The 27,648-nt window shown below is 27.0% G+C and overlaps 1 protein-coding gene across 7 annotated transcripts in view; it reads right to left on the reverse strand.

Annotated features, from left to right (window-relative positions):
• The window catches only part of LOC135928488 (uncharacterized protein MAL13P1.304-like), a 77,067-nt gene that overhangs the window by 14,675 nt on the left and 34,744 nt on the right, over window positions 1–27,648 (reverse strand). For all 7 annotated transcript variants that reach the window (XM_065464952.1, XM_065464953.1, XM_065464950.1 and 4 more), the window contains 9 exons: window positions 15,725–15,939; window positions 15,077–15,235; window positions 14,746–14,777; window positions 6,567–6,641; window positions 4,500–4,734; window positions 3,418–3,592; window positions 2,253–2,354; window positions 2,087–2,182; window positions 123–311 (listed from right to left, as the gene is read on the reverse strand). In XM_065464952.1, coding sequence (XP_065321024.1) covers window positions 123–311; window positions 2,087–2,182; window positions 2,253–2,354; window positions 3,418–3,592; window positions 4,500–4,734; window positions 6,567–6,641; window positions 14,746–14,777; window positions 15,077–15,235; window positions 15,725–15,939 — 1,278 coding nt within the window. The remainder of the gene's footprint in view (window positions 1–122; window positions 312–2,086; window positions 2,183–2,252; window positions 2,355–3,417; window positions 3,593–4,499; window positions 4,735–6,566; window positions 6,642–14,745; window positions 14,778–15,076; window positions 15,236–15,724; window positions 15,940–27,648) is intronic.

Below are 27,648 nucleotides of genomic sequence, written 5' to 3' on the forward strand. Positions count from 1 at the left end.
TTCAGCATTGGTAGTTTCGATGACTCCAAAATTTAAGAATTGTTTAGTTCACCAGTGGAAATTTATACACACAAAACAAATTTTATAAAAAAAATTGAAAATATAATATATTTTGTAGTTACATCAAAAGTAGCATTTTTTCTAACCAAGCTTAACGAATTGCTTAGGGTGGATAAATGATCTCTCTTTTCACCTGATTTGGAATCGTCTTTAATAATTTTCCAAAGTGTTAAATTAGATTTGCCGCAAATGACAATAAAACCGGGTTTGAATGGAGAAAATTTGAGTGATAATATTTGATCTGGACCGGTCTATATTGAATTTTTTTATAATATAAATATAATAGCTTATATAAATTTAACAAAGGTTTTGAAAATTGAATTAAAAATAATGTAAGTGTGACTATCATAATTTTATATTAATCTAACCCGCAGTAATCTCATCGTTAATTCTAACCCCAGGTCCCGTCCAATCTATAATTTTTTGTTCAACCGAATCGACTATTTTTTTCAGGATCCAAGTCAATCCGTACAGATCTGATGAGAAAAACTTAAAAAGTATTGAACAGAAAGAACACGAATTAAGAAAGCGAAAAAATTATATGCGCCAGAGAAAAATAAAAAATAATGGTGTTTTATTTAAAGAACATCTATAAAAACATTGGGAAAACAATGCTAAAAAATCGAGCCGAGGTCTGATTGCGGCGCAAATAAAATTTTGAATCAAGGTTCGGCCCTAGGGTTTCTGAGGATTCAGGATTTTGAGATTCGACGAATCCGAATTATAAAATTAAAGATTAATTTATTTAAAACCTGGCAAAATTGTGAAATAATTCCAAACTTTATATATATTTTTGGTTGACAATGTGTCTATTATCTTGAGATTATGAAAGGCTGAATGATTGTATAAATCATTATTTTCCTAGATTATATTTTTACTCTATGATATTTTCAATGAATTATTTTTCTCGTTTATCTTATAAACGTCCAATAATATCAGTGAAGATTTACTTTTAATTATTTTCTAATAAATTTTTTTTTCTTCAATTATATTACTAGTATTAGAAATAGGAATAAAAAAATATATTTCTATATTTAATTTGAAAATTAGAGAAAAAAAACTGCAAATCTTAATCAAATTTATTAGTTTAAAAATAAATATGAATAAAATAGTGAGATGTGATTAGAATTAGCTACAATTGGAATTGATTATAAAAAAAGGGTAATTTTTTAAAGGTATAAGAAAAGGAGAGATAAGATTTGATAAACCTACAATGTTTGTTAGAAAATTAAGGCAACAAATATTTATTTAATATATTTATTTAATTCTAAATTTTAAGCAAATTAATTTAAAAACAAAAAATATACATTTAAAAATATAAGAATTTTAATTTTTTTCCTTACTTCTCAAGATCCATAAATTTTCTTTTTGAATAATAAAACAAAACGAAATATTACTCTTAAGATTAGTGTTGTTAAACGACTCGTTTTGAGCCAATTTTTAAAAACACTCAATATTTTAGCCAGAAAAATATTGCCTAAGCCACGATATTTCACTAATAGATGTCCAAACCTTTGTTCCTTCTATAAGCAAAATCTTCAGGCTTATGTAATATTATTCTGGATGAAATATTGAGTTAGTTTTTAAAAATAGGCTCAAAACGAGCCGTTTAACACTACTTAAGATATAAAAATTTAGAAAAAAAGAATTATACACGGTCATTCTTATAAAGCCTTATAATTTTTAAATATTTTTGGATTTGGTGATATTGCATCTTGACGTATGAAAATTTTTTTAGCAAGGAAATATATATGGTAGGCAAGGATAGATATGGTTACAATCATAGTCAAAATTTGTGATTACTACTGGCATAGACTCATTAAAAAAACCAAGGAAAATATAACCCTCTCCCCTTGTTTCCCTATGAAAATTTCTGGTTGACGCCCCTGTTTATTATACTCTATGTTTTTAAATTCAAAAACGAATTATATTCAAAAAACGATAAAAAATGAAATAACGGGATGACAGGGTAAGTTATCTAAAATCTTTAAAAATCATATTTCCTATATAATATATGTATATTCACTTTAGTCTCTATTAATTTAGTACTTCTTTCCCAATCCCATATTGAGAGGATATGATCACTAGAATCATCTATCACTGCGAGTAATTTACCGCCATCCTTAATATCAATTTTTGAAAAGAAGAAAAATGAATATTTTATAATCTTGATGCAAATTTTTTTATTATACCGTTTGTGAAAAGCAAATGCAAGTAATGGCTTTCTCAAAACTTTTGTCAAAAATGACGGCCAAAGTTTGTAACGTCGACGAATCCCATATCCTTGCGTGAGGCTGGATTAATGTAATGTCGTTTTTTTTAAAATTTAATCAAATATTTAATGTGCAAGTTAGAGATCTGCAAAAGAAGGCCCACCAAATTTTATGTTGAATTTTTAATGTAAAATAAAAATATTTTATTTTATTTATAGAAACTAGACGCCATATGACATATATCTTTTATTTTGAGTAATTATAAAAATTAATTTCGGGCCAGGCTTGAAAAATTAGACCAGATGCAGATCACTAGTGCAAGTTAATGAATAATGATTAATTATATCGAATTAAATATATTTACGGATCGCCTAAAATAATTTTAAATTGATATACCAAATTAATAAATAAATATAACCTCTTATTTTCTTCTAAAAATCCCCTCCTCCTCCCCACTTTTTATAATCCCATTATACTTTAGCAAAACGTATTTACCATTCTGTTATGTTAGTGGAACCATAATTTATATAATACTAAAATATTATTTAATTATATCAGAGACCTGCAGGCCCGGACCTAAGCCCAGCCCGGATTTAGGGCCGGGCCGTATTTTAATTTTTTAAAATATATCCGGGCCGGGCCTGATAATTTTTTTTTAAAAAAATCCGGGCCGGGCCTTACTAATGGTACTTCTACAGGTCTCTGAATTATAATTTAGAAGTTTATTTATATTTATTCGCTCACCTAATTTGTTTAATTTTGATTTGGATTCTGGTGATAATTTTAATCATATAAGGGTAACCTCGTTCATATTATTAATAATAATATTTCTTATTATTCTTATTAAAAACATTTATTTTGACCTTTCATTAATTGTATATAATTTATATAAGAATATCGTATTTGGTAAAATTCATTTTAATATAAATTTTATAAAAGTGAAATAATAAATTAATATTTAATAAAATAAAACTTTAAAATAATGTATAAATTAAACAATATAATATCTGCCGGTCACACATTCCAAAATATAAACATAGATTAGTATTTTACAATTTAGAAATGTGACACCATTCTGAGATAAACGATGCATTGATTATCGAGAAGATGAGTTAAAATTAGTTTTACGAAAAAATCGAAAAACCTTGAAATAATAGTATTCATCGTCAAAGGTATCCGTCGCGTCGGCAGGATGATTATATTTACTAGTCTTGAGAGATATCCTGTTCGATATAGAAGGTACCTGAACGCTTGTTTTTTCCTTTAACCCGGCGGTTTGCCCGCTGGCTACTATGATGCGTTCGGGATGTACAGCAATACTGTAATACATAAATATAAAATTATATAAATATTTTATTATTATTTTATCAGACAATTAAATTTAGTAATTCAATGGCTTTAGTCTGGCATATTAGGCTCAGAATTGTGGCTGCAGCATAAATTTTGCAAATTAGTTATAAAATATGTGTTTTAATTATAAAAGTAAATTTGTTACTAAATAGTAATTATCTGAATTTACTAAGATTCCTTAATTTATTCGAAAATTGATGTATTTAAATTATAAACTAATATTAGTAGATTTAAAACTTATGTAGAAATAATTTAAGCCTTATATAAAGTTTAAAAAAATATTATGCAAGGTCTTTCCCCAATTAAAATGTAATCCATGCCTTTTTCCAAATTTTTACCTTTAGATTAATATAAGTAGAGGTTCTTACGACCTAAATATTTATATAAAAAAACTGAGATCATACCAGTCAGATGAATAATGAAGGTTTTCATAAATTATATTACATATCTATAAACTATGGCAAGATTATTAATGCCATTATTAAGTTGTGAAAGAATAATTTTAATTAAAAAGAATGTGGGTGGAATTATACATTTAAATTATATCAATTAAAGAGTTGGAAAATATATAATAAACCAATTAAAATTAATTTATCGTATAAATTCCACTGGTATTTTAATTTATTTATAAAATAATTTAAAAATAATAAAATTTTAATCCGGGTCGAAATATAGTTAAAATTTTAAAAATTCGGATTGGGCTTAAAAAATGTTTCCGGAAAAAAAACTTTATAAATGATAATTGATAAAGCGATCATTATCTCTCTGACTTGGGTACATAATTAAAAAAGCATATATATTTCTTTTAAAAAAAGAATTGTTATAAGAAATATTTTTTTACAGCATATATTACACTAAGTAAACTATGTAATATACCATTTGATTTCTTCCCTGTGTCCCGAATATATCCTCTGTTTCCTTTCGCCATTCCCCAAATTTAGTATAATAGCCATGGAGGCTGTATGATACACCCACTCATTTTGAGATTTCAATAAATGAACGTTATTTCTCCCCTTCTTTCCTTGATATCCATACACCCAATCTATCGATAAATCAGCTCTCGGTTTAAAAGCTATAAGGCTCGACGAAATGGAGTTCGTGTTACTGGAGGCTTTTATAGGTTATTTAATATTAAATGATAGTAAAATATTTTCATAGTTAAACCAATATACAGTTATGTTTACTCGTTCTTACCAAGTTAGAATCGAACATAGATATCCTGTTATCTTATTTTCTAATTAAAAATAGTCTTATATTATTTAATATGGTTTTTTTATAAATTAAAATAAATTTTTATTATAAAGTTACATATTTAAGAAAATCGCAAAAATTATGTCGACTAAAAAATAAATCTCGAATATTCATTATATCTATTTAATTTCATCAACATACAATTTAAATTTTTTTGTATAATTGATTTTTATGAGAAAATTTCACATAATTAATTTTTAATTTTGGAGTTTTACTTTTTATCTTTATAAATTTTAAAAAAAGTCGCAATTTTATTAAAAATTTGTTTATTAATATTCTTTCCTATTGGTTATGATAATATATCATTGCTTTTAACAATTTTAACTATATCGAGATTAAAATTTGATTATATATTGATAAATATAACAGGTTGAATTGTATATATATGAGATATCTGCAGGTTGGGTCCGCAGCCAGGCTCAAAGCTTAAAATGGTATATTTTTAAAATCCGAGCCGAGTCTAAAAATAAAATCACAAACCCAGACCGAATTCTAATATTTTTTATAATATCAATAAACACAAAAATACATGATGGATCATTTTAAATTCGTCTCTCATATTATTAATCAATATAAAAAAATTTATAGAATGGTGACAAAATTTTTAACGTGACCAAATTTTATAAACTGACTGAATTGTAAATTAATAAAAAGAATCAGGGCTGGATTAATTTACAAAAAACAAGGCTATGTCGGGGCAAAAAATTTATGGGGGGGGGGGACTTTTTTTTATAAACTGCAAATTCTTTGGTATTAGATTTTTGTATATCACATTAAATAAAACAAACATGTACCCATATTCTTTATAATAACCGGTTCTTAGCTTATTTTAGAATAGATAAGTAAATCATTCATATTATATTTGGAAAAAATTTATATCGATTTGTTTCATTTCGGTTTTATAAGTTTGGGATTTTAAATTGAAACTCCCTAATAATCTAATAAAAATACTGTGAAAATTTTAAAAAATATAAATCAATTAAGGATTAAAAAATGAATATCTTTTTTTTATAAAAATTACAAACGACAACTATAATTTTCTAGGACATCTTATTTTTACAATTAAGAGAATATATGAAAACGTTAATCTTTATTATTTTGTACAAGATTCAATAAAAATTTTTAAGTTTTTTTATAAACGATTGTACTATAATTTCCTAAAGAGTCATTTTAAAACATTTATATCCTCCATGTATTTTTTATATTTCAGAAATTGTTAGTCATGAAAAATTGAAAGTGGCAGTTTTTTCAAGAGGCAGAGTAGTAAAATAAATAACAAATTAATTTAATAAATCTGTATTATTCATTTTTTGAAATTGAATTCGAACGAAATTTTATATTTAAATAAATATTTCAAATGCTAATCTTTTAAAATAAACAAATATACTCACCCTTGGAATTATTAGATAATGGTTAAGTTATGGTTTAGAAAATTATAACCGCTTTTACGGTTCGGTTAGGTTAGACACCTGATATTAATTAATAAAACAAATGGAGCCCTGCATGGACTGACAAACATTTTCCCGGACTCGGCCAGATTCGGACCTTGATTAATTAATTTTAAAATATCATTTCAACAGTCTAATAAAAAAACTGGATTGCATGGATCGAACAAAATTTTTTTTCGAATCCTCCTGAAAAAGGAGGGCTTAAAAATGAAATATATAAATGTATTTTAATTTTTTTTATCACTTTCGAACGAATATTTGGTCGGAGCGTAAAATATAACTGGTCTGCCTTTTATCCTCTTTTTAAAGGATCTATCCGCTAGATAAATATATAAAAAAGTATATTATTTATTATCAAACATCAAGAAAGAAATATTTCTTATATTTTAAAAAGGTTTCGTTTTTTTGTTAAAAAATATAAAAAGGCTTAGGTTATCCTATAATTTAATATTTACGCCAAAAGTGGCTAAACCCTTTACCACATATGAGATATGACTATTAATTAGTTTGTTAACTACTTTTTTAACCTAACTTAAGATTATATCATTTAACAATGTTTATTAGGTATCTTAATGACATGTAATATTTCATTTTTATAAAAATTAATTATCTTAAAAAAAATATTTACATCATGAGCTATAGTTGGCTGTTCCCTAATTTTCATTTTGTGTAACTTTTAATTACACTTAACCTCCGTCAAATTTTTCCTTTCAAGCCAATAACCTAAGGATGTCAATTTTAAATTTGCAAATATGGATAGTGACTATGAATAAGTGGAATCAATCCCCTCCCCCAGCCAATAGGGCCCCATATTTCATCTGAACAATTGATAATATGTATCGACTGGTTGTAAAATAATAGCTTCCTATACATGCTCCACATGTAATATTCAGATGTGAAACAACGATGCCGGCCTTCACACTGAAAATTCTCGAAAGAACTCTAACACACTGCGTCCAAGGTTTCTTATCTAGACACACACAACCGTCTAATGGATTGACAATGTGTTTATCTCTTGCATGAGATTGCACATGAATCGACGTGTTTGCTAAATCATATGTGAACTGCCTCTCCTTTGCCGAAAATAGGGACTAATATTCATCCAGAAACAATGTATGCTTCGTTCCGTCCCTAAACAAGAGGGGAAAAAATATCTTGCCTCTGCAGTGACCTCAAAAAATTTTTTTTATCTTCTCAAAAACATTGGCTTGGAAATATGTTGTTTAAATTTCTTATCAATTCGTGGTTCTATGTAGCGTTAAAAAATTAATTTTTTTAATCTACCTTTCTTTTAATTCCATATTTTTTTACTTTTGAGTTATTCTTATTTTAAATAGTTTTATATTTATATTCTTATATTAGTTTTAGAGATTTAGATTAATATTATATAATAAAAGTTTTAACTATGATTTTATAATTTAAAAAAAAATATATGCATTTATTTGTATGTATGTAACAAAATAGTTACAAGATAATTTCCTCTTCTGATAATTTTGCAGATTACGACATTATTGAGGATGGCAATTTCAATTTTTCAAATAATTATACTTTTATAAACGAAGAAGAAAAAAAAATGGAAATATGCCTACACATCCCCTTTAATTATCTAAAATTAAATGGAAAGTCCACTTTATCGGCCGACTTAAAGACTCTAAAGAGAAGTTCTTGCCAATCGAGCAATTTTGTTCAACTAAAGCGCCTATACATTTTAAACAATATCTACCCACCCTATAAATAGCTTCTAATACTACATACGTGAGTTGAATTTATCTATGATTTCGAGCTATATTCTGTGCAGGAAAATTATTCTAAAGATATAATAACATCCGAGCCCGATTTAGGGGAATCCACATTAATAAAAATTACTTTGTTTTATATTATATTAATGTATAATAAATGTGTATTATTATTATGGTCATAATAAAATACGGCCATGGCTACACCATACATGTAGATCAATTGATTGGCGTTATTTACTCAATAAGCTATACTACACCTAGTAAGGTATTATTTAGTCGGTAGACTATATCAGACCCTGTAAGATGGAATTTAGTAGGTAGCCTTGGTCACCATACCGTGTAAAATGTTATTTAGTCGATAGACTATCACACCTTATCAATTTTTAGAAAAATTGTAAATCTTGTCAAATTGAAAATTTTAAGTCGTTTTATCTTTTTTTTACTGCTTTGGTCTATAATTTTGCTGAATTGTTTATATAATTTTTGATTACATTATTTGAGCTGAAACATGTAATGAATCACAAACTTAGATGTAACACTTAGTATTCTAACAAAAAAAATAAAGCATCACTTACCATAAGGGTCCAATGAATCAAATAAAATAGCAGTCTTTTTATTTTTAATTTCACATTATTATAGATTAACATTATATTTATTTAAAATTATAAATTTTTTAAAATCGGCAGAATATACTTGAATATTCATTTACAAATTTGCTTTTTTGCTTATGCTCTTCTGCCTTTATTATGGCACATAGTTCAGCAAGGTTTTTTTTTATTAGATATGTTTTTAAATCTAATATCATGTTTTTTAGCGGGTCTGGGCCGGGCCTGGGTATAAAAATTTTTTTTTTAATGGGCTTGGGCCTAAAATTATTAAATTTAAATTTAGATTGTTTAAAACTACTGTTTTGGTCTATAATTTTGCTGAATTGTTTATATAATTTTTGATTACATTATTTGAGCTGAAACATGTAATGAATCACAAACTTAGATGTAACACTTAGTATTCTAACAAAAAAAATAAAGCATCACTTACCATAAGGGTCCAATGAATCAAATAAAATAGCAGTCTTTTTATTTTTAATTTCACATTATTATAGATTAACATTATATTTATTTAAAATTATAAATTTTTTAAAATCGGCAGAATATACTTGAATATTCATTTACAAATTTGCTTTTTTGCTTATGCTCTTCTGCCTTTATTATGGCACATAGTTCAGCAAGGTTTTTTTTTATTAGATATGTTTTTAAATCTAATATCATGTTTTTTAGCGGGTCTGGGCCGGGCCTGGGTATAAAAATTTTTTTTAATGGGCTTGGGCCTAAAATTATTAAATTTAAATTTAGATTGTTTAAAACTACTGTTTTGGTCTATAATTTTGCTGAATTGTTTATATAATTTTTGATTACATTATTTGAGCTGAAACATGTAATGAATCACAAACTTAGATGTAACACTTAGTATTCTAACAAAAAAAAATAAAGCATCACTTACCATAAGGGTCCAATGAATCAAATAAAATAGCAGTCTTTTTATTTTTAATTTCACATTATTATAGATTAACATTATATTTATTTAAAATTATAAATTTTTTAAAATCGGCAGAATATACTTGAATATTCATTTACAAATTTGCTTTTTTGCTTATGCTCTTCTGCCTTTATTATGGCACATAGTTCAGCAAGGTTTTTTTTTATTAGATATGTTTTTAAATCTAATATCATATTTTTTAGCGGGTCTGGGCCGGGCCTGGGTATAAAAATTTTTTTTTTAATGGGCTTGGGCCTAAAATTATTAAATTTAAATTTAGATTGTTTAAAACAGTTGCTAATTTAATGAAATATTGCCTTTTTTTCTTCTAATAATAAATTTTAGTATTGTAAACAAAATGATTGCCTAAATATATTATATTGTTAATTTTCATTAAATAAAAAAAAATTAAAATTTTTTATATGGGCTTGGGAATTTTGTGAAACTTATTATGGGCTTGGGCCGGGCATGGGAATTTTTTTAACATTAAATATGGGCCGGGATTGGGCCAAAAAATTTTTTTTACTGAGGGTCTGGGCCGGGCTTGGTCAAAAAATTAAGGCCCATGAATCTGTATCCTATACCCATAATAAATGAATTACTAGCAACACTAGGTAATGGATCCAGGGGCCCCTACAACGGGGGGGGGGGTCCGAAGCAACTGCTTCAGTAAATTTGAGTGGGGGTACTTTTTTTTACATCCATCATGATCATGTGATTTCTGGTTTATAAATGTAACAATAAGACCCCCCCCCCCCACTTAATATTTAATTTAATATATTGACGTAAATTTTGGTCGATGTTTAGTAAATTTGTTATCCGAAATTTCTTGTCATAAATTATTTTTCCAATTTTAAAATATGCCTAAAAATATTAACCAATATTGACAATAGCAAAATTCCTAGAAATTGGATTACTTATATTATTAAAATGTATAAAGTTTTTTGCTTAACATGTCTCTTATTTGGTGGTCCACACGCAAATACAAAATGGACATGTGAAGGTCTAGATAAATGGCAAAATATTAATCGTGATATTATTCTGCATGAATTTTCACAGGCACATATGATGGTCGATTATGGAAGGCTTTCTCATAATAAAAATTCGATATTAAAATTTATAACACCTCAGAAAGAATGTGTAGACAATAACCATTCTATTATAAGAATTATAATAAGATGTTTAGATTATTTAATATATATCTCGTAACCAAGCCTTCTGGGGAACAGGCAACAAGAAGGCAATATGATGGCCCTTATTAAGCTTATTGCAGATTCTGAACCTATACTAAAAAGGTATATACAGCAAAATGAAGAAAGAAAAAAGGATAAAAAAAATAAGGGATTAAAAACGAAATTATAAACATAAACATTCTATTGAAACCATGAAAAATATGGTTATAAAAAAAATTCAAAATGAGATTAAATTTAACAGGTGCTTTTCAATCATAGTTGATGGCACATACGATGTTTCGAAATCAGAAGCAATAGCTTTGATAGTAAGATATGTTGAAAATAGTGAGACGCCGACTGTTGAAAGACTGATTGACATATATTGTACGGGAAATACCACAGGTCTCGATATAAAGCATAATATAATATCCAAACTTGGCTCGATGAATTTACCCCTTGAATATCTAGTTGGGCAAAGTTATGATGGCCCCTCAAACATGAGTGGAAGAATCAATGGTGTGCAAGCCTTGATTAGAGCAGAGGAGCCAAAGGCAGCTTTTATTTGGTGTTATTGTCATCGATTAAATTTAATCGTTGTTCAATTATGCCAATCAATTAAAGAACTTCGAAATGTTCTAGGAATACTAGATGAGATTTATGTCTATTTTAATGATGTAAAAAGATATGAGGTACTCAAAAAATTTCAGTGTAATGATCTGAAAAAATCGCAACGATTTCTATGCGTCAAGAATACCACTCGGTAATAGTTACTTATTTATTTAAATTTTAAATGTTTTTTTTATTTAGAAGCTGGCTATCGTCATATAAAGCTATTGTAAATTTTTTTCAACTTTATGATGCCTTGAGGGCAGCTTTAACAAATTTAAAGGATTCTGAAAATCCTGCCACTTCCACTATGGCTAGTGCTATAATCTTTAGAATAGAAAAATTTGATTTTATCTTATCACTTTGTGTTTTGGATAAAATATTGTTGATAACAAGTTTGGCTTGTACAAAATTGCAAACCATTTCGAAGGATATAGGGTATGCAATAAATCAAATTCAATTGACAAAAGATTGCTTGATTAATTTGAGAAGTATAATATAAATTATTGTCTTAATTATTTTTTAATCTAATAGATAATAACACTGAATTTTTGGATGTTTTTTCAAAGGCGCAAGATTTTATGAAGGAGAGAAATCTACATTTTGATTTTGAAAGTTCTAGACTTCAAACATTACAATCCAAAAAGGAGAGGTATATATACTTTCATCATTAAATATAGAAATTTTTTTTAGCTTTAAAATAGGTGTGTTTTATGCTGCACTCGATTTAATTATTATGCAGTTTAACGAAAGATTTAATGATGATTCCATGAAATTTTTACATCAAACATCATTTTTTACGCCAAAGGGAATGGCAGAAAAATCAATTATTAAAGAAGATATCGAGGATATCTGTGAATTTTACAAAATTCAAGTCAAATTTTCGAAGAATGTTGAAGTTTAGAATATTTATAAGATGGCCAAAATGGGGAATGTAATTTTTAATCATGACCTAGAGGTTCAAGAATATAAAGATTTGTCAGATTCTGAGAATTGTAAATTTATTTAATTAAAATATTTTTACCAATACATTATTTAGCTTCTTCTGATGATGATGATAATTCAGGGACTTACGATTCAGATTGGAAAAACTATTCATTTATTTTATCTTATCGTTTACTTTTAAATTTTTCTGCTTTCCCTAATTTAAGAATTTTATATAAATATTTATTAACCATTCCCACAACCTCATGTACTGCCGAAAGAGTCATGAGTAAAATTAAATTAATTAAAACAAGACTGCGCAGTACCATGAAAGATTCTTTTCTCAATAATTTAACCATATTATCAATGGAAAAAATTTTATTTAAACAATTAAATACTGATGAAATTATAAATTCTTTCGCTTTCTCTTCCCCTAATTTATCTAAATTATTAATTTAAAAATAATATTTATAAAGTTATATTTTTGCATTTTATTTATATTATATATTAAAAATTGATGCAATAAAAATTATTTTTGAAATTTATGGGTGTCATAATTATCATTTTTTCAAAGGGGGGGATACTTTTCATGGGGGTATTCTGCTTCATTCGCTCAAAAAGTGTATGGGCCACTGAATGGATCAAGATATAAGGTATTAGATTTATCAGAAGAGTATTTCCAAATAACTCTAAATGAGGAGGCGAAAAAGATGTGTCGTTTCAAGCGACTTCCGTTCGAGGTAGCTTCAGCGCCAGCATTCAAGCAAAGGATTTGTTTTTAAAAGACTACCAGGTGTAGATGTATATTTAGACGATATAATTAATATTGGGGAGTCAGTCGAGATTCATAGAAGAAACCTGATAAATCTATTAAAAACGTTAGAAATAAACGGTATCAAGTTAAATTTAATAAAATGTAATTTTCTCAAAGAAAAAGAATTCCTATGTCATACATTAGCAAAGAGAGAATCATAAGAACAAATAAGAATGGCAATGCAACTCCATATGCACCATTACCAAAAAAACGTCAAAGAATTACAAACTTTTATAATTATAATCGATATAAAGAATTTTTTCACTCTCTATGCTTGCTCGTTTCCCTATTGACTGTAAATCATTTGCTTGGGAAGAATTAGATATTAATTCGATAGTAGCGGATGCTCCACAATTAATCTCAGCGTTAGATATAAAATCACACACAAAAAATGACGCAGTACTATCGATTTTGCAAACATTTAAAATTTATATAGTAGCCCCTTACCATCCATGATCAAATGGAGAGGCGGTGGGCTTAGTACTAACTTTTAAGAGTTTATTTTAAAAAACATAACAGTTATTAATAGAAAAATAATTTGTTTTTTAATTATCGAAATATTCCACAAATAAACACAAAACAATCCTCAAGTTCAATTATGCTTTAGTTTCAATACAATCTACAGTTAGTAAAACCAATTTATCCTCATCCATACACACCCCAATTACCAATTTTTAAAAAAATATAAATGGAAAATACATATAAAAGATTTTAAAAAGATAATTGGGTTCCAGGTATGATTGTTAAAAGAACAGGACCAAATAGCTGAAACAAAATTAGGTTTATGAGGAGGTCATAATAACCAATTGAAACATAGGTACGACAATTCCGGTTTTAATAAGCAAGAAGGAGAAATAGAAAAGATGCAAATAGAAATAGAAAAGATGCAAACTATACCACCAATAGACTCTAAAATTGATGAAATTATTAAGATAAACCTCAATAGTAAGACACATCAGAAAACACGATAAATGAAAAAAGAGAAGATATTACGAATCGACCTGCTATAGAAAACGAAAGTACAATTAGTTCACCGCCCATAATAGAAAGGCGTATCCAAAACAGATAAGAAAACAATTTATTCTGTTTCAGATCGAAATAAAAAGGAGAGTAAATATGTAATAGAATGGAAAAGTAAATGTAAATAGTAATTTATATAGATTAAATTAACCCGTAAATTAATTAGTTGTTTATTATTTATATTATATACGTGATTGATAATCAAAATCATAAATAGTTCAATTTAGATCAATATCACTTCCCCTAAACTAATGGATGAACAAAGTTATTTGTGCTGGACTCAAATCCCTTTATTCATATTTATAAGAATTATTCTCACTTTTTCAAATTCATTTAAGAATAGTATAATTCTTTCAAAGCATTATATTAAAAATGATAAAAATGGTTGATATATCCAACCAATCAAAGGAGCCTAGTGGAGCCATCGTGGTCTAGCCACTTCCAAAAAAAAATATTTTTTTTGATGAATTATCGATATCGATAAATATGTAAGGAGTCCCTATAAATTTTTTCAGAATAAATATAAACATTATGTGATAACGGGTTAAATAAAGAGAGAAATAAATATGAAATTCTAATCAAGCTAATCTTTTTCTGAAGATAATTTTTTACCTGGATTCCATTCTGGCATATGTCTTCCATATCTATTATATATATTGTAAAATTAGTAATTTATTATGCCTAAATTTTAAACTAGATTGTTGTTAAATTGCTTTCAACTTTTCCTTTCTTCCGTACTAGTCTTTGCAGCTCAATTATTAAGACCTTAAGCTTATGAATGAACTAAGAAATACGGTTTTCACCTTCCAAATTTTAAATTAATCCCTCCAAAAAATAATGTTATGAAATTAAATCCACCTTATTATTTAAAAAAAATAATTTTGATCTACCCCGTTCAGAGTTTTAAAAAATCACGAAAATCAAATTGAATATAGAGACAGACTTGTAAGCGCCGATCTGCGTCGACATAATGGGGAGACTCGGCAATAGGGTGTGCGATGAAGCATGCTTCATTGAATTAGGGATCGTTATCTGCCTTTTCTTACTCTTGTCACTCAGGAATGAAGGTATGGTACGGAGAGGTTTAGCATTAAAAGACGGTCTTGAAGTTTTTTTAAATTTATTTTATTTATTTGTATAAATTATATCATCCTTCATTCCAATGGCGTTATCAATATCAAATTATAAAGCTTTGACCATAAGGAATACTTTCCCTCCTAAACATAATGACAACAATTAAACGTAAACAATGTAATTATTTTGAGCAAACTTAAAAATCGGAAGGTCCAAAATAAACTAAATAAATAGGAATATCGTGTTAATGCGTTAAGTATTATTTAATCGATTTTCGTAATAATTAGAAGTATATTATATAAAGCGGTGTTTTTTTGTATATATCAAAAAAAAAGAATATCATAATAGATATTATGAGTGATAAAGGTCATCAATGATTACCGCAATACTTAAATAAATAATTTTAAGATCTCGGACTTAGATGATTCTCATAAATGAAAATAAATTTTGAATCAAATAATAGAATATACCTAATTAAAAAATGAATAAACTCAGACACCATTTTTTAAAGAAAAACCTTTTGATGTTGTAATCATTTGCTGAATCAACGGCTAGCGATGAGGCCCATTTTTTCATAGGTGACGCCGGAATATCAGATTTCCTGCGATTTATTGCATAATCAATCTTTTTTTCATTCTGAGAATGGAATTTATGGCTTGGATTAGATCCGGTAGAATTTTTCTTCCTTAAACCATTTTGATTACTTTGATCGCCGTTAACTATGTTATTGCGCTTGCATGAAGGGGGTAGGGGAGTCATAAAAAATATATTTTGCATACTTCAAGGTATATTAATTATATTATATAAATGTTGTAGGTATTATTGTTAAACGCCTCGATTTAAGATGATTTGTAAAAACGGCTAACTCAATATTTTAGCCAAAATATTGCCTAAGTCTAGAGATTTCGCTAATAGATGTACAAATCATTGTCCCACTTATAAGCAAAATCTTTAGGCCTGCGTAATATTTTTCTGGATAAAATATTAAGTTAGCCAGTGGAGTAGCTAGGAATTTTCCTTAGAGGAGGGTCCATATATATATAAACCTGGGGGCTTCGCCCCCTAGGCCCCCTTTAACGGGCCTTGGGCCCTTTTGCCAGGCCTTCGGCCGGTATCTTAAAATCATATTTGTTTTTCTTATAATATAGAAGTCCTAGAATTATATATAATAAATATATTTTTTAAATGCAACAATAATATATTATTATAATTTAGTAGATTATTCTCAATGACTTTATAATAATACTATCCAGAATAATTTCAATAGTAATATAATATCCTTCCACAAACATCAAAAGCAGAAAAATATAAATATTCATGGTATTTATTTGATATAAAGTCACCTTTGAGTCTTTTGAACGTATAATCTAAAAAAAAATTTTCTCTGGGAGGGGGGTCCAGGTCCAAACCGGAACCCTCCCTCCACCGTTACGCCACTGAAGTTAGCCATTTTTGAAAATTGGCAATAGAGTCGTTTTAGGAGTTCAGTGTGATTCGGTATTACACATGAAGGAATCTTAAAATTTTAATTAATTTATCTATCTCCATTTTTGATATTTTTATGGACTTAAATATGCTGGGATGATATTCCATTATGTGTATAGTACATACCTGTGAATTTCAGAATTTTGCCGTAAAAGTAGAAGGAATTCAAATAATATATTTACATTAATTAAGATTTTTTAAATAATTATTTTTTAATTTGAATTAATGTGAGCGTTAAAAATAAATTGTGGCATATATCAATTAGGCGGAGTAGCATGTCGTTTGGCAGGCAATCCATGGGGATTTGGAATCTCTCCATTTTATGTCACTTGTTAAGAGCGATTTTTAAAATAGCTCATTTGACGGGAAATGTATTCCAGCATGAATAAAGTACCTACCGTATAAATTTCAGATAATTATGCTATGAACTGTTGTGTACTTTTCAATTTATATAAGAAATTTATATATGAAAGTTCAAAGCGAAATTTATAAGGTAGATACTCCGCATGCTGAAATACTTTTCCGGTCGATCAGACTTTTAAATTTAAAAATCACCCTCAATAAATAATATATACATGAGAGGTCCCGAATCCCCAAGGATTCTATATCACAATATGATATGCATAAAAATATTTTAATTTAATAAATTTTATTATATTAGCAACTGATTTATATCATATAATTTTTTTTGTAAAATGAGTTAATTTTTTTAAAACAGAGATAAATTATGATGCAAATCGAACGATAAATTTTTTTTAAAATATTAACAATGACATTATTTACTTAATTTTGCTTTATCTAATAGAGTACAGAAACCTGCAGGCCCGTCTCTAGCCCGGGTACAAGGTCCAAGCCTAAAAAAATTTTTTAATAACTGGGCCGGGATAAAAAAAAATTTTTAAATACCCAAGCCGGGCATAAATTTTCAGGCTTGGCCGAATATTTTAAATTTATTATTTATAAAAATAAATAAAATAAATTTTAAAATTGTGTACCATAGAATTATATACATCCATTCACTTATCATATTTCCTAATTCTATTTTTTCGATCCTTAGAAAATATTTATAGTACAATACTATTTAAATTAATTATTCAACTAATCATTATTTTAGGTAATATTCAATCAAATTAAAAGCAACAAAGATCACTCAATATTTAAATATAATAAACATTTTAAGGGAAAATTCACTATCACTTTTTTTTTCTATTTCAAATTCAGGCAATTACATATCCAGGGTGAGAGCGCAAAAAAAGACTAAATTAACTTACAAAAGGAAGAAAAAATAAAAGAATTACCATTGATCAGTCGAATTGAAAGTGGGCACTCCAAAATTCAAGCGACAATTATATTTTGCGAATTATTTAATGATTGGTGTTAATGAAAGAAAGATTTTATTTATTTTATAACGTTGGCATTGGGTGCTATTCGCGAATTTTGTCTAATTAATGGTTTTAAAATTTCAAATGAAGTTCTTTAAAATATATGATATATATTTTATCGGCAATATGTTATTTTATCAACTTTAAATCCTTTTTTGAGTTTTTTAAATCTAAAAATCTTATTTTCCCGTAAATATATTCTAGAATGTTTAGAATACTTATATGAATTGTAGACTTAAAATTTATATAAAAGTCTATGGGAAAAAAACTATATTAATTATATTAAGTTTAAAAGTTCATGGTAAAATTGTCTGAAATTCATAGGGTTGATTTCCAAACATGATAAAATAATTTCGCAGATTATAAATTTAATAAACGCCTGAAAAAAATGATATAAAGTTTAAAAAATAACACTGCTGGTAACATATATATATTTTATAGCTTTCACCTTTCTAGTGGTAATATCCTTCAATATCTCTCCACTTTATCTTATTCATACTTAGACCTGTGTGACGCCGGCATTTTTATTCATGCCGGAAAAGCCGCCGATTGAGATCATCGGCGCGAGCCGGCTCGCCGCCGATTTTTATTATGGCGGCGGCGCGGCGTGTGTAATTTTTAGAAAGCATATTAATTATATTTATATTATTATTATTTTAATTTGAATACTAACATTAATAAAATTAAAATATGAATTGTAATCTTTTGCTATATATAATAGATGAGTGTATATCATTTACATTCATTCATAATCATATTTTATTTCCACAAACAATTCATATTAATTATTTTTATGGACTTGCACGTTTTAAACCACCCTACAGTGGCGTAGCCAGGATTTATCCATAGGGGGGGGGTGTAAAATTTTTTTGGGGGGCGAAGTCCCCAAACTCTACTTTTAAATATTGGCAATATTATGTGCTTTATTAGTGTCTAATCACTATAGTAACAAGCATGAATAAAAAAAATATTAGTAACAATTTTGGCTAAATTTATGATTAATAAGCGACTAATTTAATCTATGTTTAGACAATTGTAAATTAATCCATATAGTTTAGAAAGAAAAAAATTTGCTCCCCGTTAAGATCACTCAATATACCTGATTGAGTGTTAAAAATAATTCTTTTTTAAATTTTAGATATAGATTTTATTTATTATTAAAATACTTTAGTATAAATAAAATCTCTTTATTTAACTATGCATTTATTTTAATGATAATATACAATAAAATAAATTTCAAAATGTAGAAATTTTATGTAAATTATTATATTAAAAATTTATTGTAATAAAATATAAGTAATTCTTGTACGGTATTTTAAAAAATATAATTTAACAATTATAATTAATACAAAATAATCTATAAATATTTCTTATTGCAAAAGCAATACTTTTATTAAAAATACATAAATATTATGACTAAGAATTCATTATAATTAAGTTTTGCATATAAAAATTTTATGACTAAGAAAATATGATAATCATAGATTTGAATTTATAAAGAGAGGTCTACTTTTATCTGAGATTTGGCTAATTCATCTAGAATCAAATTATTATCTAGAATAATCTCCTTATAAATATTTAAAAGGGCTAATCCATTTAAACGGTTTTCACCGGTGCTATTTCTTAAATAGGTTTTTTAACCTTTTCAAAGTTGAAAAAGACCTTTCATTGGTGCAGGTACTAATCGGTAAAGTAGCTAAAATAAAAAGTAATGTATTGATATTTGGCAGGGAATCTAAAGTGCAATTACACATGGAAAGAGCCTGCAAAGCATTTTTAGGTCTCAAAGAGTAGGGGAGACTGGGGTTAGGTAAACCGTGGGGCTTGGCAAACCATTTAATATTATTTTAAAATTATAAACACTAGAAGGTTAAAATTTTATCCTAATATAGATTTTATTAGTTTACATCTATAGACAAAATATCTTTTGAAATGATTAATTATTAAAAATTTTATTTAAGAAATAAAATTTTGATAAAATTTTCTAAAGATTTTTACATGACAGAATTTTAATTTCTATTAAAATATATATTCATTTATATATAAATTAAATTTTATAGCAAAGTTTAAACACTCTTCTATAATTTGGGAAAGTTTTATGTATATTTATTATGTCTATATAGTATTTCAATCATGATTAGTAAATTTAGAGCTAGCGGGGCTTGCTAAACCATACATGTCAATCCATTTCAATAATTTTTTTTAGCAATTATTACATTATTCGATATGGTGCGAAAATATAAATCCAAAAAAATTAATATAGGAGAATCATTTAATATTGATAATTATTTAGAAGTATATAAAAATTTAATGAATTAATAATATAATTGTAATTAGGCTATTAGGGTATATGAAAATTGTAAATCAACAAGGAATACTAGCCAACTTACAGGTAAATTTATCTACATTATCTGTCTTATTTTTAAGATATAATCACAATAATTTTATGTAATTTTTAAACAATATAATCAATTTTTAGCAATATTTAATAATAGAAATTATGTAAATATTTTTATTAAATATAATTTATAAATGATCTTATATTCTAGATTGATTACAATTTAGATGAAGTATAGTATTATTGTATTAATTTTATGTAATTCTTAAACATTAAAATCAAATTTTAGCAATATTTAATAATAGAGAATATGCTAATAAAATCTAAATGGTAATGGTAAAGAGATTATCATTTTTAAATTTTATGTTCTTAAATGTTAAACTTATAATTAAATAATTATATATTTTACTTGACATTTTTATTTTAGGTATTCCTAGATCAAACTTTATGAGATATTATAAGATATCAAGAAAGTGGCATACTTACTAGTGTAGGGCAAAATAATAAAAAGAGGATATTCACAGAAGAAGAAGAGGGAGATATAACTAAATATCTGATTCAATCTAGCCAAATTTTTTATGGCCTTACAATTAAAAAGGTATAGTTTATTCTTCATTATTTTATATTGTTTTTTAGATAAAAATATTAGCCTACCAAATGCAGTAAATATGAAGAAAAAATTTCCTAAATCTTGGAAGGACAATTCAATGGCTGGCCATGACTGGTATTTAGGATTTATGTCAAGAAATCCTACTCTCTCCTTAAGATCCCCTGAAGCTAGAAGTATGGCTAGCTGGATTTAATGAAGAAAATGTTCTATACTTTTTTGATTTATATAAAAGTTTATTAAATGATTTGTTAAGTAAATGTTTACATTTAATATTTAGGAATATTAGATGAACATAAATTAGAATGTATGGCAATTTACAACATGGATGAAACTGGACTTACCACAGTTCAAACCCCATCCAAGATTATTGCACAAAAGGGTCAAAAACAGGTAGGATCTATTACTTCCGCAGAAAGGGGTACCTTAATAACATTAGCGCTTGCTGTAAATGCAATTGGTCATACAATTCCTCCAATGTTTCTTTTTCCCAGAAAAAAATATTATGACTATTTTGTTAGAAATGGTCCATCTGGCTCTATAGGGGTATCAAATGGTTCTGGATGAATGCAAGAGGAGGATTTTATTATTTTTTTGAAGCATTTTTCTAAACACACTCGGTGTACTCCAAAGTCCAAAGTTTTATTAATCCTTGACAATCATATATCACACCACTCCTATTCAGCTGTCAAATTTTGTATAGATACGGGAATAATTCTATTATCTTTGCCACCCCATTGCACCCATAAATTACAGCCTCTTGATCGGTCTGTTTTTGGGCCTCTCAAAAAATATTACAATAATGCACTTGATTCCTGGATGCGTAGCCATCCAGGAAAATTATTTACAATTTATGATATTCCATCAGTTATTAAGGATGTCTTGCCTTTAGCAGCATCACCTCTCAATATATCAAATGGTTTTAAAGCATGTGGAATATATCCACTGAATACAGATATATTCAATAAAGAAGATTATGTGGCCTCAGTTTATGGAGATTCTATATGTGAACTAGGGTTCAGACCCGGGTCTGAACCCCAAAAAGCCCATTATTAGAATCAAGCTTAGTATCTTTGGTATTAAAAGATATTTTAAATACTAATAGAAACTTAGATATATGTAATGATACTCCATCTACGTCTTATGTTCATTTAGATAATATTCCTGGACCATCGTGCAATTTATCAATATCCTTGCCTCATCCCAAAAAGGAAAGAGTCAAGAGAGTTAAAAGGAGAGCAGAGATATTTACATCATCTCCTTATAAAAAGAAATTAATTGAGAAAGAAAAGAAAATAATGGAAAAAGAAAATATTAACAAGAGAAAAATAGTGAAATAAATTATTCACAAAGATATTTATGTTTGTTGTAAGCTGGAATATATCAAACATCATAATGGTGAAGAGTGGTAAGTGCAGAATGTGCCACGAATGGGCACATGGCACATGCGCTAATTTTGATAAATTTTTTATATGTCCAAAATGTGTATTAAATTAACCAAAATTAAGTTTCAATTTTTATATATAATTAGCTTCAATTTATATGTATTATGATATTTTTAACAATAAAAGAATAAAATTATAGTATATGTATCATTATTAATAAATAAAAATACATTTCAATTTATTATGGCCTAAAAAAACCATTGGTTTAGGAAGCCAATGAAGTGGTTTGCCTCACCCCGCTATTGGGGCTTGTTGGGCAAAATTTCAAAAAAATGATTATATTCTAGAATTTTTTTATAAGGCACCTTTATAGAGTATAGTTTTAGGTATCCAAATATTGCTTTTTATATTATCTAAAAAAAACCAGGAGCTATAAACGATTTTGTAAAAATCGGTTCACCTAACCCCAGTCTCCCCTACTCTATTCTGTCGATTTTTATACCAAAATTCGACATCACAAAGTAACTTATCATACGATCCTGATAAATTATCAGAATAAAACTCTGATATTTTCTTAATATCCTCTGGCGTTTCATGTGTAATCAACAATTCAGACTCAACCGGCAGAAGAAAATAAAAACTTTTTAAAATAAAATTATGACTAATAAATCTTTCTTTTAATTGAAATAAAAATGTGTCAATAAGGGGAATAAAAATATTATTTTATAAAAATCCTCAATCGAAGAGGCATCAATATTTAAGTGATTTGACTGTCTAGAAACTACTCGAGGTTTAAAAATTTCAATTCCAAACAAATTAGCGATCTCCTTTACTTTCTTGTAAATATCATGAAATTTTTCATCCACATTTTCTCTGATATTTGTTAATATTTCAACAATATCCTTTGCCCTATTCATAACCTCTCTTAAATCTAAATTAATTTTTTGAAGTATTTTGCTAAAATCATAAGTATAATTAAATAAAAAATATACACATTGAATTGATATTAAAAATTGTGGCTTCGTAATCGCCTGTAAAAAATTTTCAGCATCTGAGGAATCCTTTTCTTTGCTGAATACGTAGGATTCGAGTGCTGCAAAAATAACTTCATATAATTCTATGAAGAGTCTCACTGATTGTTATCTTTCGATAAACCTAGTTGGGCAAAATCGTTTAGTTTTTTTTTTGGATTATTTGAATCAATATCATCAAATGTTCGGATAAATAACTGTCTCTTTTTGGGTGGTGTGAAAAAGTCACAAACCGACATATTGTTTCTAAATTTTGAAAAATATATTAAATTATAAAAGATATCTATAATACATAATAAAATCTAATAAATTCCAATTAAATTAAAAAATTTTTACGTAAACTGTTCCGGATGTCTCGAATTTCACATGCCTCGGATATCATCAAATTTAGGCAATGTTGAACATATAAAGCGGTGCTATAAAGCTCTCTAATTCTTGACTGCACTCCCTTAACATGACCACTCATTGAGGGAGCTCCATCATATCCCTGGCCTCTCATTAAATTTAAATCTAGATCTTGAAGGGATGCTAAAATTTCTTTGGCTATCGTCTCTGATTTAATGTATGTAAATCAATTAATTGAACAAAGAGTTCCTTCATTTTATAATGACCTGATTCCATATCAATAAACCTTATTGCTATGGATAATTGCTCTATGTTTCCAACATCTGATGTCTCATCCACCAGAACACTAAAAAATGGTGATGCTTTCACTTTTGTAGAAATTTCTTTCAATATAAACTTATTGCATATGGAAATAATTTCATTTTGAATGCATGGACTAAGGTAGGTGGCATTTTTAGCCGAGCTTTCAAAAATCTTTATATAATTATCATTATTGTTGCATAAAAGTTTCAGCAATTCCTTAAAATTCCCTTCATTATGAGAAGATGAAAGTGTTAAGGGGCCAGCAGATACTCTATGAGATCTTAATGCTAAGCCCTGCCTCCCTAGTCAAATGATTGCATCAATTATTATAATTATTCTGGCTCTGTTGGTTGTAACAATATCAAAAAAAATTTTATTCAGTACATTAGATATTGATATCTTTTGATTCATAGAGATGGCTTTTAAAGCATCAGATATCTCACAAGAATTGAGATGATATTTATTTTGTTGATGATAATTAAAATTTTCAAGAGCATCTTTCCATCTTGTATATACTTGACTTACCAATGTTTTGAGTTTATGTAACCCGGGTCCACCATATCTTGGTGAAAAAATGACGCACACTTTACAAAAAGCTCCCGCTGAATAAGCAAGCCACTTATATTTGTTATGCCACGATGTTTCAAATGTTAAATTTCTTTTATCCAAAGACAATGTAAATTTATAGCATTTGTCAGGTGCCCAAATATTTTCCACAGCCAACAATTTTTCATTATCATTTTTAAACTGAAATTTTAAGTATAATGAAATATCTTTTTGAGGACATTGATTTTCTAAATTTTTTTTTAAATTTTAAAATATATATTTCAATGTGAATTGTAGAGTTGAGACCTGAGCAGCACAACAAGAAAAGAATATAGTTTATTAAAAATATATCTTAAATAAAGATTCAAGTTATCTATCACAAATTTAAAAGAAGGAAATTATTTGTTTTTTTCTAAGATACAAGTTTTCACAATACTGCCCAACTTTGCTTGTGAATGTTGTAATATCTAAAGATTATTTGGGAATTTACAATAATCAAAATGATGAGCTTTTCATATAAAAAAGGGTTATAACTAAATAAAGCACATTGCAAAATTTTAATAACTCAAATGAAAATATAATTTACAAATAAAAAAATAGAACTCAATTATATTATAAAATACCATACCATCATTTGATGATTTTCCAGCCAAATCAACTGAGAGCTCAGATTCTTTAATAATACATAATTTTTCTAATTATAAAAAATTAAGAGAAATTATAAATGATAATTTAGAATTATACCATTATCATTTGATGATTTTATTTTAGCTAACTCATTTGTTTTCCCTGAGTATGTTGGTTGTATTTCTAATTGCAAGATTTAAATAAAAGATATAAAAGTGAATACCATTACCATCGTCATTTGAGGATTTTGTTATTTCTAAATCAGATTACATAAATTTTCTAAATCAATTTAAATATACCTTTATTTAGTAAAAATTTTCTTATATCCATGTGGGAATTAAAAAAAATTTTTAAAAACTATCTAAATTTAGTTTAACAATTTAAATTTTATTATTAAATTTAAAATATCTAATTAAACAATAAAAATATATTTACAATATATATTTAATTGTTATTTAATATTTTATTAGTTCATAAAAATATATTTCATTTTAATATCGTATATATTATTTATAATATTTCTAAATTGAAACAGTTTTTTAAATAAAATATAAAAAAAAAATTTTTTGAGGGGTGATGGGAGGGTTTCAACCCCCAAACCTCCCCTCCCTTGTCTACGCCACTACCACCCTATATACAATTATGAAATAACAACTCTCTCTACTAATCATAAATCAAGTTATGTCTGGAGGTACTTTGGAAATCTTATGTTTTTTAAATATCTTTTTAAAGTATTATTTAATATATAATTTATTAAATTAATTTTTTAAAACTTTATTTTAGAAAGTTAAAACTAAATCAAATTTATATAATTTGTTTCATTCCAGCTCTAATTATTTTATTTTTAAATATCTTTTAAAGTGCAAACTTAATATATAATTTATTAAATTAATTATATAAAGCATTATTTTGAAAGTTAAAACTAAATCTAATTTATAATTTGTTTCATTCCAGCTCTAATTATTTTGATGTTTTTAAATATCTTTTTAATGTTTAATAAATATGAAATCTAATAGGGCGAAATTATGTTTTGATGTGCTGCTTATATTTAATGCCATTTGATTCTATAAACAATAAAGGAATGATAGATTTTCTAAAGGTTTAAAATTTATATAAAATGATTATTAAAAAATAAATTGCCCAAATATAAGATAATTGATTCCTCGTCAAAATTGCCAAATAGGACAACCATTAGTCGGGGTGCACTAGACGATGTTTATTTATCTATAAAGGCGCATGTTTTAAATTTGATTGATTCTGGACTAAAATTTTGTTCTACCACTTTTGATTTATGGACCGATCATTTCAAGCGTCGAAATTATATCACATTTAGTCTTCATCATTTAGATGAAAATTTTGATTTAAAATATTTCACCCTAGCAACTAGAAATGTGACTCAAAAGCATACTGGGGAAACAATATTATCTGAGATTGATAGTATTGGAGGAGTTCCATTTAAAGGCCAAAATAATACAAATGGTAACTGGCCAATGTCAAAAGAAGCGTCAGATTAGGGGATTAAGAGCATCATTTATGCTTAGGGCATAGACTTCATAATTTAGTTACAGTTTTAGTGTTGTTAAACGGCTCGATTTGAGCCGATTTTTAAAAACAACTAACTCAACATATGAGGCAGAAAAATAATGCCTAAGCGTCGAGATTTCGCCAATAGATGTTCAATCCTATATGCCATCTATGAGCAAATTCTTTAGGCTTGCATAATATTTTTCTGGATAAAATATTGAGTTAGCCGTTTTTAAAAATCGGCTCAAATTGAGCCGTTTAATAACACTAGTTGATGGCATAAAAAAAGTTACCAAAATTGAAAATCTCATTAAAAAAATTAGAGAAATTATTTCAGCCCTCAGATATCAAGTAGCTGATTTGGAATGTGAAATTGAGGCTGAACATCGTGAATGTCTACAATCAATTTATGAGACAGGTAATATCTTGGATATTGATAATTCTGATCCATACCTTGATCCATTTTGATATGTCTGATGATTCGGATAATAGAAATGGCATTGCACCAACCAATCTAATTAATATAAAAACTTTAAAATTAAATTGCCCTACTGGCACAGCATATTAATTATGCTAGAAAGTGTTCGCAGTGTAAACAAAATTTCAATAAATAATTTTCTAAATAAAATAGTAAAACAATCTTTAAAACTCTTTAATAATGAATGGGATATGATTGATGAGCTTTACATCGTATTAAATCAATTCCGAGAGTCGGTGGAATTTCTTTCCTCCCAAAAAAGATCTACAATAAACTTAGGGTTAATATTTCGCAGTGAAATAGAAGCTCATATACAAATCAATAGATCTGATAGCTCAGATATTATATGCTTAAAAGAAAATATGAAAAGAAAACTTTACCATAGGTTTC

This window comes from Gordionus sp. m RMFG-2023, chromosome 4 (assembly GCF_954871325.1).
Source record: "Gordionus sp. m RMFG-2023 chromosome 4, tfGorSpeb1-WG-v2, whole genome shotgun sequence".
Lineage (NCBI taxonomy): Eukaryota > Metazoa > Nematomorpha > Gordioida > Chordodea > Parachordodidae > Gordionus > Gordionus sp. m RMFG-2023.